Genomic DNA, 16,203 nt, shown 5'->3' on the forward strand with positions numbered 1-16,203 from the left:
ACAAAGGTTTAAATTCTCCTTCTGCTCCTCTTTTTCCTTTCTCCTTCCTTTCTCTGTAGTGGGGAGAGGGCTGCCCAGGCCACATGCTTGGATTAACTGAAGCTCATGGGTTACAGGATGTTTTCTACCCAACCTCTCTCCATACTTGTCACAGCTCCAAAGACAACACAGAGAAACTTGGGGTCCAAGGAAGACAGGTTGAAACCACAAGCCCTTGGAAAAACCCTTGGAAAAGTATGAGTGGTGCCCTGAAGGAGAAAGGCTTAGGGGAAGATGTAGGACTAAACGCTGGACTTTAGGAAGCATGGGCCAGTCCGGATAGATTGGTATTGGGGTGGGGGAGCAATGCACTAAGTGGACAGGAACCGTCAGGAGTTAGGGCGGGCTGTGGGGTGATGGAATAAGCAGCCTGACTTTAGCACAATCTACACCATTTTCTGCTTCATCTGTAGGGAAGGGTTCAAGGTAGAAAACAGATGGTGTAAACCACGACCTATGTCGAGACTCATCTAAATAGACGTGGCCAATGGGTGTTCTTGGCTTTGACTTCTGGGGGGAGGCTGCTGAGGATCTGACTTTATTTATGTAGATGAAAAATTTTACATTTAAGAAACCCTTCTTTCTCCCATCAGAGTAAGTGGACTACCAATGATCTACTACAGGGCAGTGGGGAAAGCAGAGTAAGTCAAGGCCGTGCTGGTGCAACAGAGATCTAAGCTTAGGAAGGGATCCCAGATGACCCGGGGAAGGAAGCTCCTTTTCCTATCAGCATCTCTTGTATTTGACACTGTGATGGGTGACTCCTAAAGGCAGCATCCCTGCGACCTTCCTTGTGTGGAAGGAGAAGGAATAATACATGATGGGGTAGAGTAGAGGGGAGGACTTGCAGCTTACAGTTCTTGTCCGCTTCTTCCCTCGTCTCTCAGACTCCCACCCCAAGGAAGCTTGGGTGATATGCTTATGAGAGTAAAAATAAACAAACAAAAAACAAGAATCAAAAAAACCTGCCTTACTTCTAGTGTTCGGAACAATCTGGTTTTATTTCTTTTAAGCAAAAGCAAATGATAAAGTCCCTGTCGATCCTTGGTTCTGCTGGTAAACCTGTAACTGTGGTATTTAGCTAAAATGATTTTCAGGTTTTGAGCTCCAGGATGATGCTGGAGTAAAGTCAACATGCAGCTCTAGTGTAAGCTCACAACTGATTTTTCCCCCTAAGATGCATATTAAGAATATTGAGCACTTATGAAGAAATCCTGACTTCCTAGGCATCGTGAAGGGTGAACTCAGATGGGCAGGGAGATAAAAGACAATTCACATTTTTCACTAACAAGTATCACCTAAGGGGAAAAAGAAGGGACACTTAAACCAGCCATTTCCGTCTGTTTGTCTATCTGTCTGTCTGTCTGTCTCTCTCTCTCTGTGTGTGTGTCCGCGCGCACGAGCGCTCGTGCACACATGTAAAGGCCACTGGATATTCACAATTTTTTGGAAGCCGAAGTTGCTTTGGTTTTAACAGTTGGCCCATGTTTGCTTTAATGGCAAAAGGGGGCTGACCACACACACCCAGCTTTCCTCTGCCTTGAGGTTTCCTGATTTTCCAGTGAAAATTTATTCATAAAATCTACTCCTAGGATATTCCCATCCTAGGGGTCCCTAAACAGCTTTGTTGGTGTTTTCAATAAATGTAGTTATCTTGAATTCATTAACTTTCTATCCATTTTTGATGAATTTCTTGGTGTATTTTCCTAGTACTCATAGGCATTAAGTAGTTTACTGATTCTTTCAATCCATAAGAAAGCTGATTGCTTTAATAAACCTATTATGTTCATAATATCATACTAGGTATTTTAAGAGAATTCAAAAAAATGAAAAGATAAGGACCCTGCATTATAGGGAAAAAGTCTGTTTTCCTTTAGGATAATAAACAAATGAGGGAAAATACTTTCATATACAGAGAACTTCACAGATAGGTGTTCACCGCCACCAGCAAGGATAGCAGAGAGGCCTCCCTGGTGGCGCAAGGGGTTAAGTCTCAGCACTATGAAGCTGTCCACAGCCACTGAAGCATGAGTTCAATCCCTGGCCAGGGAGCTAATCACATGGCACAGCAGACCTCTCCTGTCTCGCCCACTGCTCCCCTCAGCAGTATATTTCAGTCAGTCTGCCTGTTCTGCTCCCCTCTCTGTCTCTGGTGAATCCTCTCACCACCACCCCCTCCCCCCATACCTCTGACCTGTACTCTAGTTCTTGTGTGCATAAATAAACAAATCTTAAAAAAAAAAAAAAAAAAAAGGATAGCAGAACTGAAAGGGCTTCCCTGTCAAAGTCCATTTAAAGTTCTCCTTCTATGGTATAAATGAGAAAGGGTTAACATTTTAAGTGTAAGTGGGACTTTTTTTAAGTTTGGGGAATAGAAACTTCATTTTAAAAAAATCCCTAATTGTAAGTCTTTGCTAACACCCTGGTGTACAATCTGTCAAAGTCACACCTGGATCCGGGGCAGCCTGAATTAATTAACAACTTTTCAATGTGTTAGTGCTAACATATGGCATTTAATTACTGCCTCCAAATCCGTGAGTCTCTCCACTTTGAATTTCAAAATTATTTCTTCATCTTCCATTAAATGAGAAAGTAAGCGGGTAGAACTCCCTGCGATTCCTGTGTCCACAGGAGGCTTGCAGGTCTTCACCCACCCGGACAATATTTAGTTATCTTGACTCTTGCTAGCTCTGAACTTGACGCATGGACACCAGAGGTTTCGAAGGCCTTGAGAAAAGAGACAGAGACTTAAATGGCATTTCTGGATTTGAGGCCTTAAGGACCCAGACAACTTCTGAGGTCGGAGAGATAAAGCAGGATGGATTTATGTTCTGTCTACAGAGTAAAAAACAATCCCCCTCTCAACCCAGAGCACAACACAGAGTGAGTACTGGCTACAGCCGCTGAGACCCACCCACAAAACCGAAGGGAACTGCTATGCTGTTCTCGCTCGCTGCGAGACAACTTCAGATTCAGCAACTGTGCTTAAGTTTCAGCCCTGCACAGCTGGTGCATTTTCCTGCATCGCGGCAGAAGATTACAAGCTGGAAAACTGGCCTTTCAATGGCAGAGAGCAAAAAAGACAGTAACCATGTCTGTACCAGTTTATACTGATACCTCCAATCCACAGCTCCTCAAGTGCCCTTCCTGTACTGTCGCCCAAACACATGCAATGGGAAAACAACAACAAAAAAGCTGGAATTTGTTGAAATCTGGGTATTTAATTCAGTGTGTTCTTCCTAAAGACTCTAACACGTTTTGCTAATCCTGAGTTGGATTTTTTTTTTTTTTTTGGACCCCTTGCATAGTAGAAACAAGAGATAAGGAGCAAGATGTGATGAGCTTATATAAATTTGCTACAGGCTGCAGCTTAAATCAGAGCAGACTGAGAGGGCAAGACTCCAGGAAGCCTGGGAGATTCTGGAAGCATGTTCAGAACCAGGATGGACCTAAGAGCTGCCCAGCATTTCGAGGCTCATCACAGAAGGCTCCCTTTGATCAGAATCTCTAGATGGACAAAAGTTTAAAAGAATGATTGCTTTTCTGGAAATCTTTTGCCCATCACTAATTAATCTGTGATTAGCAGTCCTTTCTTGCTCAGCAAATACAAAGTTTTGGAAATCTGAACATACTGATAATGAAGACAGTGACTGTCTAACTCTGATGAGTCCTTTGTGTCATGCATAAATGTCAGCAAACTCAATAAAAGTGCAATTAGAGCTCGTTATACTTCTTTCACAACTATAGGAGCTATTTAGAGCATCTGAGTTGAAGAAATCTTTGTGCTCTTTGAGCTTTGGAAACTCTGCTTACCTGTCAAAAAATGCCATGTGAAATCAGAACAGGCTTGCAGCTTTTATCACTTGCTTTCAAAAATCATGCATTTCTCCTGATTCCTCAATCAGGTCCAAGGAGAATCTTGAAACCTGTTCCTGTCTAAGCAAGGTGAGGTTCCATTTTAGCCTCTGTAAAGAAGAGCGCTGTAAAAGCAGCTTTTAGTCCATTTACACTTTTTGACTTTTTTAAAAAAGTGAAATTGGAAATAAAAAGGAAGGTCAATCCACAAAGTAAAGGGAGAACTGGCTCAAGAAGAGGGTCTGGGGTTTTCCTTCGGATCTAGGCTTTGGGAGAGAGAGGTCAAGGCTGAAAGTGGCAGCCTCTGTTGCTCGGGATGCACTAGCCAGCAGCTAGCAAAGCACAGAGCTGAGACACACCAGGTATGATACCAGGTTCTTTATAGGTGTTCACTTACGTGCTCCTTGAATGGCTTGGTAAGGAAGGTGTTACAAGAAGAACTCAGACTACACTACTGTCCCCTCTTCTTACGGTTAGCCACACAGAGGTGGGTGAGGTTATGGAATGTGCCCAAGGACACAGCAAACAAGTGCAAGGTCAGGGGTTAGTATGGACTCCGCAGAATTGCACTGAACTGCCACCCCAAGTTGTTTCCTGAAAATAGCACTTTTAGGTATTCTCTCATCTTAGTAAAACAGTGCCCAGTGCTGTGGGGATGTGGAAAACAAGGTACATCCACGGCAGATTTCTTCTCTTGCTGAGATACTAGGCCCAAAGTCAATATAACTCTTCACGTCCAGAGTAGACGTGGGGCAGAAAGGGCACTGAACCTTCCTGAGAGCTCCCGGCAGCTCTCCTGCGGATAGGACCCCAAGCCAGGAGTCTCCCTGCACTGGAGAAAATGCAGAAGAAGAAATCCCTTCCTAGCAATATCATTTGGGGATTTCAGGTCAAACATTCCAAGTCAGTGCTCTAATTCATCTTATTTTTATAACTTTCACCTAAGGCTCAAAACGGAAACAAACCTTTTCCTACAGATTCGATTCCCTGTTTCTCATCCTGACAGAGTTAACAGAATTATAGGGCCAAAGGACAGGGGGCATCTTGTGGTGGCCAAAGCTCCAAGATGACCTTCACAGGATCTACTCCCTCCTCCCCCAAATCTCTGATTCACCTCTCCTCTCTCCCACGGAGGGACATAACAGGCTGGAAGTCTCCACCCTGGGCTCCAGGCCTTGGCATGGGGATGTAGCCTCTGAGCGGGCGTGTTCAGAGCAGAACCACGTAAGGCCAGGGAAATGCAGGTAGTGGTTATAATCAACATTTTGAAGAAGCGATCTGACACTTACAAAGTACTGTTATAAACATCTTTATGTATCCAAAAAAAAAAAAAAAAGCTATATACAGTAGCTACCATTAACCTGTTTTTATGACTGCGGAGATTAAATTTCAGTCTTTGAGACTATTGGACACTGAAGTCAGTAGACTGAATGTAAGGTCTATGGGGTCGGGGACAGTGTCTTCTGGAGACTGCTTTTAAAATTCACCTCTGTGGCCCCAGCCCCTGGCCATGTGCCTAGCGCACAGTGAGTTATCAACAAATAACCAGAGAACAAGGGATGAAGTGACTTGATAAAGGTCCTGCAACAAAACGGGGCCGGATCTTAGACCCACTGGGACTGCCACATTCGTGGTAGTGACATAAGAAGCAGAGGTTTAACTCTCAGAAAAGCATGTGGCTGATGACAGGATGGTGGCAGAAGCCCCAACATATACTCCCTGACAGACAAGTCAAGTCCTGGCCTCACCATGATGGACTTAGAATATTCTTAAAACTTTCTAGTCTGTGAAGAAGCTAGAAAATGGGATGCAATACAATTAGCAAAAAAATACCTTGTGGAGAGATTTAGAGCCCAATCATAATTTACATTTGCAGATATGCAGATCTCTAAGTGCGTGGCTTCTGCCCTGATTACTAATTAATGAGGAGCAGAACTGCCTGTGGAAGGAAACAGTGCTGATTATGTCAGTCTAGTGGGACAGGGAAGCGCTAAGGTCTCAGAAGGTAGAAGATTCCTTTACCATCCATTTTAGTAAATTCAAAGAACAAAACAGAGACAGCAGGTCTGTATAAATGGAAGCAGAAACTTGAGAGAGAAAAATGTGGCCGTCCACCCTCTCGTGTCTTGGAGAGGCAAATCTCCATTATTTCATGGACTTGATAAAATGCATATTTTTACAGCGAGTGAGTGTACATTTATTTAATCAGCAGGCTGAATTCTGAATGAATTCGGATGCAAATGCATCTGTACAATTTAGAGAAGAGTGCAACGAGAGTCTCCAAGCCAAAAAGGAACAAATGGAAAAGAGAAAGGCAATAGCCTAATTCTTAGTGTGCACTTCCTCTCCATTCATCTTCTCTGCACAGTGTAAGGTCATCCCCCCCACCAGGTGTCTTGGGTAGCTCTGTAGGAAGAGATAAATAAGAGCCAAAGGCCACGGGGTCACCACACAGAGCAAGTCCCGGACAGAGGGACACAGAAAACCATTTTCCTAACATCTCCACAGAACTCCACAGCACATATAGATGAGGCAGGAGAGTGAAGTGGCATTTCTCCAGACATACCAAGTGCAGTGGAAGTCTCCTGGTGTTTGCTCTGCCCATTTGGAGAGAAAAAGCCACTGGGGTTGGGCCTCCCTCCCCCACCTGACCTCTTAATTTAAAGAAACAAGACATTAAATGAGACAGTTACCACCTACCGTTTGACTTTTCACTATCTGCAGGTTTCATCTGAATGGGATGATGCATCTAAAAATACAAAAGTGAGAAAGTAAAGGCAGATTGAACAGCTGTAAAAACAGTCTCAGAAATTCCATGCTATTAAACTCCAGTACCGATAATATTATAAGGGCACATTCATAATAACAAGACCTCTCCCAGCTAAAATTACATTGAAATGCAATTCTCTGTTTGATCTTTAAGAATGGGTCCTTTTCAGTAAAAGACTCTGTGACACAGTATTTAAAAACTTGGGCTTTACACTCAGACTTGAGTTCAAAACCTGGTGGAACCAGGTTTGAGACAGTTTCTGCCTCTATCTGTTAGGTAATTCTGGTCTGCCATTCATCATCACTACGGAATCTTGAGCAAGTGTTTTAACTTCTCTGGGTTTCAGTTTCTTCATCTGTGAAATGGAGGCGACACCTGCATAGCGGAGTTGTGACATTTTATATGAAGGACATAGGATGAGCTGAAGAAACAGCCCCTGTTATTTTGTGTTGTTACGAAATTAAGTGCAGATTGTCTGTTTTTCTTCTGGCCTTTCTGTGTCGGTTGCATGAATTTTTCTTAGGTTTCATAGTTAGGAGTAATTTGAAGGTCCAGCGGTTGACAGATTTAGGAGCCATTATCTAATTTGTATTAAACACAAAGGATGGAATAAAAATGCAGAGTCACTGAAATAATGGAAGAAGGAGACTCTTACTATCCAGTTCAGTGTGTATATAGGAGGAGAAAGAACCAGAGACAAAATGGTATCAAGATCCTGAATTGTGGCAAAACTGGGCCCTCTTTATAAATGCCCATCACACCACTGAGCACGATCGGCAGGGTTTACTCCCAGGGCAGAATGCCACCACCATTTCCAATTAAAATAAATTCCTCAAACTCCTTTCAAAGGTCCTGTTGCTTCATATTTCATCATACCCTAAGGAACATTGAAGCCACAGGGTAGATGGAATCACTGACTGTGCAAATGCTTTTATTATAATGGGTCCCGTTCTCTCTGAACCTCTAATTTCCCCAGTGGACTTCCATCACCTGCAAGCCACAGCTCTGGGTTTTATCTAATTTAAATGAAAGGGGAATGGTACTTGGCTCTGGCACTCGAATGATGGGAAATTATTATCAGGCAGTCAGGACCATGTGCACCTAGTACCTGCGTGATCTTCCAAACACAAGAGGAAAGGGAAAGATGGAGCACAATCAAGGGGAAAAGAGGCTAAATAATTCAGAGCTGCTGCTTGATTCTAAAAGGCAAGAAGCTCTTATGCACAGGACATAGGCCTTGAGATGTGGGGTCTATCCCTACCCCCACTCCATTAATAGATTCAATTTGGGGTAGGAGAATGGAATGTTGTATGGGTGGGTCAGTAGGTAGATCAGTCTTTTTGGAAAAGCCTGAAATAGATACCTAAAAAAGCAGGCAGACATAAACTGTGGAATCCCCTGATTTGGGCTAGAAAAAGTAGCCTCCATCCATAGACAATGGTGAGAACAACAATGTTTGGGGAAGATGGACTGAGTCTTTGATTAAGCTACCAGTATGCCTTTACCCTCTTGCTCAGCAAATATTTATGAAGTACCTCCCTAATGTGTCCCAGGCTGTGGGGTAAGATGTGGGGGAACAAAATTTAAGTGACAAAGTTTAGACCCTTCAGTAGCTCATGGGGTGGTGGTAGAGAGTGCCATGTAAACAATCCTTTTAGCAACACGGTCAGTGCTACCATGGGAATGGAAGCAAGGTATTATGGGAGCCCAGGGGAGAGGGCACTTTAATCTGCTTGGCAAGGGGAGTGAAGCCTTTGTAGCAAAGGTGTTACTTGAGTCCTAAAGGCCAAGTCTTAAAGTCAGCAGAAGCGGGGGGCGGGGGGAAGTACCTTGGGAACCACTGGAATATCCCATGCCAGGATACAGTGATAAGAACACAGTCCTGCCCGAGCATATGTGGTAAGAGCACAGAAGGGATGCAAAGGTAGTCAGCTTCCATGTCCTAGGAGATCTGGCATGCAAAGGAATTAAGATTTTGTCTAGAGTCTATAGTCAGATAAAGAAGTAACAGAGGCAACAGGATCAAATTTGAATTCTAGAAGTTATATTTGGTCAAAGAATGGAGAAGGGATTGTGGGAGAGAGACACAGGAGGAGGCAGGAAGACAAATATCCAAGAAGAAGCTACTGCAAACATTCATGTGAAATTGATGGTCAAGCCTTCAGAAGCATCTGGCCGGATGTGAGGATGAGACAGAGAGAGACGCCCAGGTCTGAAACAAAGAGGAGTCCATGGAGGACAGAGCAAAGGGCCGTGAGAGGAGCAGGAGCAGGAATCCCCAGTCCCACAAGGGCCACACAGGGAAGGTTTCATGAACAAGGCAGCAGTCCGAGCAAGCACTGCTAGAGGCTATGATGAAAATGCTTAAGAATCCTTTTGAGTTTGGCAAAAAAAAAAAAAAAAAAACTATTTAGGAAATTTTTCTAAAGCAGTTTCTCTAAGTGGTGAGGGCCAGAGCACCAGAATGTAGGGAGTTGGGGAGTCACAAGGAAGACAAGAATGCAAGTGACACATGTTGACAACTATTTTAAGAAGTTTAATGAAGGCAGAGGGCTGTTGGAGTGGGGAAAACAGGAAGCTTGGAGGAATATTGGTGGGGGATGGGAGGGGGAATCTTTCCTTTCCAGATAGGAGAGACTTGTACAGGTTAACATGCTGGCAAGACAGGAGAGACTTGTACAGGTTAACATGCTGGCAAGACACAGTTGAGAGTCACAGGTTAAGGAAACAGGAGAGAGGAGGTAAGTGTGCCTACATTCCCCATGGAACTCAGAAATGAAATGAATGTAACTCTTGCCCTTGGGGAGCAGTGATATGCAAATACATAATGAAGAAAACATGGTGGCCAACATCAGAACGAGAGCACAGAGTGTTGTGAGCATTCAGATCAATCTGTGCCACGTGTGGTGGTCTGGAAAAGGAAAGCTGGGTGCTCTAGGACAGAATCATTCCACTCTAGAGCAGTAAAGGGTCCTGGGACTCATATAGTTCTAAATTCTTGATTTATAGGTCTGAAGAGAATAAGCAACTTCATTAGGGACACACAACTGGAAAAGACAAGTTGGGATCAGAAATCTAAGCTACCTACTCTTAATCCAGGCTGATGTTCCCATACGATGTGGCTTCTCCATAAAATGGCCAATATGGACCTTGGATATATGAGCCTATGATGAAGAACATAGGCTCCATTCACTGAACACACCCCAGGTAGAAGGAGCCTGCAATATCCCTTCAGGTGAAAGTAATCTTCTCTTGGTCTAAAGTCCCAGAATGCTTTACCTAGTAGCTTTATGACTTATACCAAGACTTGATTCCTGTTTTTTTTTTTTTTTTTCAGCTGTGAGAGAATTCATTCAGTTTCTAACCTAAGACTACCCAGAAGGCTCTAGAATACAATGGCGATAGTAATAAAGAAGCGCCTGCCACCTCAGACTTCAAGTTTCTTATGGTGTTTTCCAAGCCCCAAGGTGGGGCAGAAGAGAACTTTGCAGAGATCTGGAATGTGAAACCCTGGTGAATTCTAACTGGTGGTCGCCCTACTTCGGTATCTTCTGAAGACAATTTAGATTAATGTATGTAAAGCACTGTGACCTTCTTGGAGAGAGGTATTCAATCAAGACTGTATTAAGAATGGCTCATTATCATGAACAGTTCATTTGAGTTACAAATTTCTGATAAGATACAGGATGTAAATGTCAAGGAAGACAAAAAAAATGGTTTGGAGGAGTCCTTCTTATAATGTTTTACTTCCTCAAATCCCATGACTCCATGAGAATTCTGAGTGGAGTCAGAAAGCTCTTGTAAAGGAGAAGGCACCCTATTTTAAAGTTTCCAGCTGTAATAAAGGGGTTCTGAGGGACTGGTTCCAAAGACTTGACCCAGCACCATGATGCTACAACAACTACCCATTCACCCACTCATTTCTGCTGTTACCAGAACCTCTAACATGCTGGGGCTACACAGAGAAGAGGCCCCTGATGGAGTTCGTCACGCAGTGGACGGTCCACCAGTCACTTCCCACAGGAAGACCCAGGCCACACTAACACATGCAGTGGAGTAACTCGGAAGAGATGCCAACACGGAAAAGGAAGGGGTAGCTGGAGAAGGCTTCTCAGCGGCTAACCAGTAATGAGTGAAGGACATTTCAGGGAAGAGGACAACAGAATGGGAAGCCCAAAGAGAAAACAGCTCATGTTGTTACTAAAGAATAACAATGTGACATTCTAACCAGTAGAGGAAGCAATGGAAGTTGCTAAAGCAGATCATTCACCACAAAATACCTAAAGCACAAGGCTAACAGTGAGGGACATGCTAGTGGGTAGGAAAATTTCATGTATGACGCAAACAATGCACATCTACTCAACCCTGAATTAAAACTGGCCTCGGGATTAAAATTGGCAGTCAGAGGTTACACCCTTACCACCTTCCCCAAGAACTCAAGATGAAGCACAAGGTATCACAATTGTAGCTTCTCAATACTGCTTCTTTATGACCCCAGAAGTGGAACATATACACTGTGAGGGTTGGAGAGTGGCATTCCATGCTGTGCTTGGCACGGGTAGGTCCCAGCTGACAACATCAGACCAGGGGAAGGGCCAGGGAGGTTGGCAGTCACTCATCCAATCTCCTAACATCTGACCAGTTGTAAGGGAATCTCAGAGTCAAGGTTGTGGCTAGTTCCCCAGGGGGCTCCTTCATCCTCGTGTCTATGACAAATGAGCACATGATTGTCAGTCAGTTTTGTGAGGCATCTCCTAAGAGACAGGTGCTAATTAAATTGAAGCTCTGTCTCCATAACCACACTGGACTGCTTGTCTGAAGAAATCTTCAGTGGTCTGTATTGTCATGATTTGTCTAGAAAGCTGAAAGAATCTAGGGAGGTTATAACCTACAGCCTGTGACATGCGGGGTAGCCTTCCTGAGGTAAGAGGAAATAGGAGAAGCAAGTCTATGACTTGGGTTCAAGTCAGCTGTTCTTGAAGCAAGCGCAGCGAGTAGGAGGCCTCCCTGTTGGCCCACGGCTTGTCCCACAGAAAAATGCAAGATCCATCCATTTGGAAATAGATCCTGGCTCATGGCAGTAAATTTGATTTCACATATTTCATCAAGTTTATGTTTCTATGAAGACAGCCTTCTAAATCCATTTCCTTGAAGATTTCTTCAACTGCATATGAATTGCTTTTTCGCTTTATGGTGGAACAACATTTTGCCTCAAGTCATACATTACGGCACTGGTTACCTTCTCGGTCTCTATTTAGCCCTACCTGTTTAAAAACAAATGAAATCTAATGAAAGGGGAGATTTTAAGAGCTCCCTCCTCAGGGGGTGGGAAGGAGAAGGAGACTGGAGCCAAACATGTTTCTTAGAAACGGGAGGTTTAATTTTGGGGACATCTGTGTATTAAGCATCGCATCAAGTGCACAGAAGGCACGCCTCTCACACAAGAGCTGTCTCCGCAGCTCACTCAAGGGCCATTTCCTCGGGGTCTGATTAGGCTTTCAGCGAGTTGGAGCTTCTTGAGGATAAGGGCTGCACCTCCCCATGTTTTCTGTGTCACAGCTAAGCACGGCATCCGTGACTGCACGCAGGTTGCTCCCCCTGGACACAGCATCCCTACCTCCCCTCCTGCCACCGGCTGGACCTCTGCTGCGGGCGGCACATCCACCTTCCCACACGAAGCCTCCGCCTTTATCCTGTCTCCTAATGAGCAAGCGGGCTTGGCCTGCCTCCCTCTACCTCGCACATACAGAGCAGGGCTTTCCAGAACCCTGTTCCTCTGCACGACAGCTCTCTGATCGGACCCAATGCTCCTCCCTTCTGAAATGTGCTGACCTTCAATTTGTCACAGAAGAGCCCAGCTGCGGCTCATGAAAATGAAAATGAGGATTCAACTTTGGAGCAAAGCCATCACCCAACGTCTACAGGGGCAACTGCCTGCACTGGGAGCTATACCCAAACCTGGCAGCAGCTGTCACCGCCTCCACAACGGGTCCCGGCATGTCATGGTGACAGCGATGAGGCTGGCCACAAACACCAGTGTCCACTGACTGCTCTCCAGACTTGCCATTATAAGCCACATCTGTCGGGGTGACTTCTCCAAACCTCCCTGCCTCAGTCCTGGGAGGAACAGGGGAGGCTCCTGAGTTTAAATAGCCAGTGATGACACAGGCCAGAGTCTGGGAGCGACGGGGCCCAGGAGAAGGCCGTGGGTCGAGCGGAAGGTGACGCCGCTGGCTTCTCACACACGGAGGAACTCATGTTGAAACTTGTTTAACCCCAGCCATCACCAATGGATGAGTTAACCACCTTTAACACGAGATTCAATAAAACATGCCATTTTTTAACCTGAAATGGGTTTTACAGAGTCACTGTGATGCATCTCATTATTAAACCCATCCTGACCCTTGGAGAGAGCAGCCGTGATGGCACATATTATAAGCTTACTGCCCATAAAATATTTAAAGGTAGAAAGAGAGGGGATAGGAATTCACAAGAGAGCTCCGCACCAAATGAGAAAATGGAAGGATTCCAACCAGCAGAGACAAGTTGGATTCTCCTTGCTCTCTGGCAACACAAACATAGCTCATGCAGAATTCTCCACATTCTGTTGTATAATGGATTGAGAAATGCCAGAACCCCTACACTTCCCGAGTTTCTCTCAGGAAGTTCAGTACCCCGAAAGCTCTGTGGGGATCCCTATCTCTCTGGGAAGGCATTTTTGCCATTTCAGTCACTGTTGCATTATGTTCTGCATAAGGGAAGTTGGGAAAACCCAGGAACTTTAAGAATGTTGACTAGTGAGTATTGGACAAGAACATTTCAGTTTCTTCCCATTTTTGAATGGTAACTTTTGAATTTCTTCAATTTTTTGAATGGTAAACTTGCAAAGAGGTGGTCATTAGAATGACACCCCTGCCAGTAACTACAGGACAAGAAAATGTGCTGGGTCATCCACACCCAGATTTTCCCACTGAGCAAAAGCCCAAGTTGGACGTGCAGTGGTGAATTTTGGCACCTTTTGTGGGGACTGAGGAAATCTCTCCTTCTTTCAATTTTCCTTCATTAAGCATTGCTGTAGGTTCTTTGTGTGTGTATGTGTGTATATATATTTTTTTAAGGTTTATTTTATTTTTTTTTAATACAAGACCAGGGTACAGGCCAGATGTGCGGGAGGGTGAGAGGATTCACCAGAGACAGAGTGGGGCACAGACCAGGCAGATTGACTGAAATACACTGCTGAGGAGAGCGGCGGGCAAGACAGGAGAGGTCTGCCGCACCATGCAGGTGTCTCCACAGCTGGCCATGATCGAACCCGCACTTCAGAGGCTGCAGACAGCTTCACAGTGCTGTGCTCAACTGCCTGTGCCCAGTTCTTTGTATATTTTAACTAATTCTCAATATAATCCTGAGATGGGCATGCATGGGAAACCAAGGGACAGAGGGGTTTACTTACTCAGCTAAGTCACATCAAGGTCAGCCACAGAGCAAGGGCCATGCTCAGGGTCCTGGGGGAAGTGGGATGAGGCAGAAGCTCCCAACTACTCCTCCATATTGCCTTCAGCATATATCCTAACATGGACTGCAAGTGAGTTTGGGGTTTCTAAGAATATATAAAATTACCATCACTTTCTTCTTCCATACTAGACATGAAGACTGTTTCAATATGCAGGGTTTTCCCCAATTAGAAATCCACCGGGAATGCGCAGGCCTACGTGTGTGTATGTATGTATACGTGTGCATTTACCTCATATGCGCAGATAAAATAACCTGGTAGCCTCAGAATAATACTCACTGTATATGAGATTTTGCCATGAAATAGGTAGGAAAGAAAACTTTAAAAGCTATAATAAATGAAAGAATCCACCATGGCCTGTCAGCCACAATAGGAGTGTGTAGTCCCATCAATGTGCCACCGGCTGGTAGGAACTGCATGCTGTCATATAGAGCCTCGATGCTAGCTCAGCCCCCACGACCCCTGCAGGCCTTTCTAAATAAGACACACAACGGGATTAGTCTCAGGTTTGTTTCATGGGACAAGTGATCTGAAATGTTCTCTATGTTGATAAGAAGGAAACTGATAATCAGCAAGGTGAGCTTATCAATGGCTCTGTGAGAGGAAACTAATTTTGAATCACTGATACAAAGTGATCCTACGTTTTGTGGTTTCTTCACAAACTAAGAGCATAAGAAAGTAGACAGCAATCTAGAAAATGAATCAAAATGTGGCATACTTGTTCGATAAACCATCACTTCATCCAGAATGCTCTGGTATTTGGCTTTATGTTGACTGACTGGATGATACAATGCTTGTTTATTTCAATGCTGCTTTGGAAATTCTGGAGAACAGAGAGTACATAGTTAACCTCTGGGAGGAAAATCCTTGGTGGAAGCAGAGTGCATGGGGATCGTCTGTGTTGTGAGTCACGAGCTATTCCAAACCACTCCTTTGTGCCCTGCCATTAACTGAGTTAACAGTAGGTGCATAGAAAACTCTGAACCAGTATTTACTGACATATATATTCTATACAGTGACCTAAGTCAAGGAAAGAAAAAAGTGACTTTGAGCACGATGACCACGAAGAAACATAAACCATCCTCTCTCTTCTGATGGCAAATCACCACATTGGTGGTGGGGGAGGGAGAGGCAGAGTGGAAATAAATTACTACTTCTTCCTAGAAGCCATTGATACACATGAAGAGCTCAAAGCACTGGCTGCGGTCACAAGTGCTCAATGAAGTCATCATTGTCTTTGTCATTAAGACTGTATATAGTATGAGGGTTTCCCTGAGGGCAAAAGGCAAAGGTCCCGTGTGAAAGCTAAGAGAATATACTGGAAGAAATGGCTTTCTTAGTGCCCTAAGAAGCATACAGCTAGAGTTGCTCAACTCCCAGCTTTTTTCATATAGACTAATAATCCAGTGATGGAGAAAAACCTATAGAACCCAGGGTGTTATCAGCTTTTGGCTTATCAGGCTCCAAGGCAGTCTTTAGCTATCACAACACCACCTATTTATGTTTTGGTTACAACTATGTGGGATATTAGAGGAGAAAAAATATAAGTAGAGAAACCATTTAATATTGCCAAAGTAAAATAAAATAAAATACGTTAAATAAAATATTGCAGGAAAATTAGATTACTCTGGGAGGAATTCTATGAGGGGATTTGGAATCTGTTATGGTGATTAAGTCATCATTTCTGACAGATTACTCTAATCGGCTGTCAAATAACATTCCACAACCCCATCTGTAACTTGGCATCCTAGTGACTCAGCCTGTTACCTTCTGTATATAAAACACATACAAACAAGGGCAGCTACAGCCCAGCATTTATTATACTCATTAGCTATGATTAGGTTCTGTGTTTTCACACTAAATAATAACACAAGCTTCCATTTTGCTTTATTTATTCTTAAAATTAGAAGAAAAATGAATAGACTTAAAACAGGAGGTATGAAATGTGGATGAAAAATAATCGTTAGAACACAGTACAAGCGTGAGGCTTTTAGGAATGCTGTTATTTAAGAGCTACTATTACTTT

At 43.9% G+C, this 16,203-nt stretch overlaps 1 protein-coding gene across 22 annotated transcripts in view; it reads right to left on the reverse strand.

Moving 5' to 3' along the window:
- CELF2 (CUGBP Elav-like family member 2) overlaps positions 1-16,203 on the reverse strand; it is a gene marked incomplete at both ends in the record, with an annotated part of 490,184 nt that overhangs the window by 65,900 nt on the left and 408,081 nt on the right. For all 22 annotated transcript variants that reach the window (XM_084253948.1, XM_084253950.1, XM_084253942.1 and 19 more), the window contains one exon: positions 6,595-6,643. In XM_084253948.1, coding sequence (XP_084110074.1) covers positions 6,595-6,643 — 49 coding nt within the window. The remainder of the gene's footprint in view (positions 1-6,594; positions 6,644-16,203) is intronic.

Source organism: Talpa europaea (assembly GCF_964194135.1).
Source record: "Talpa europaea genome assembly, chromosome: 14".
NCBI lineage: Eukaryota > Metazoa > Chordata > Mammalia > Eulipotyphla > Talpidae > Talpa > Talpa europaea.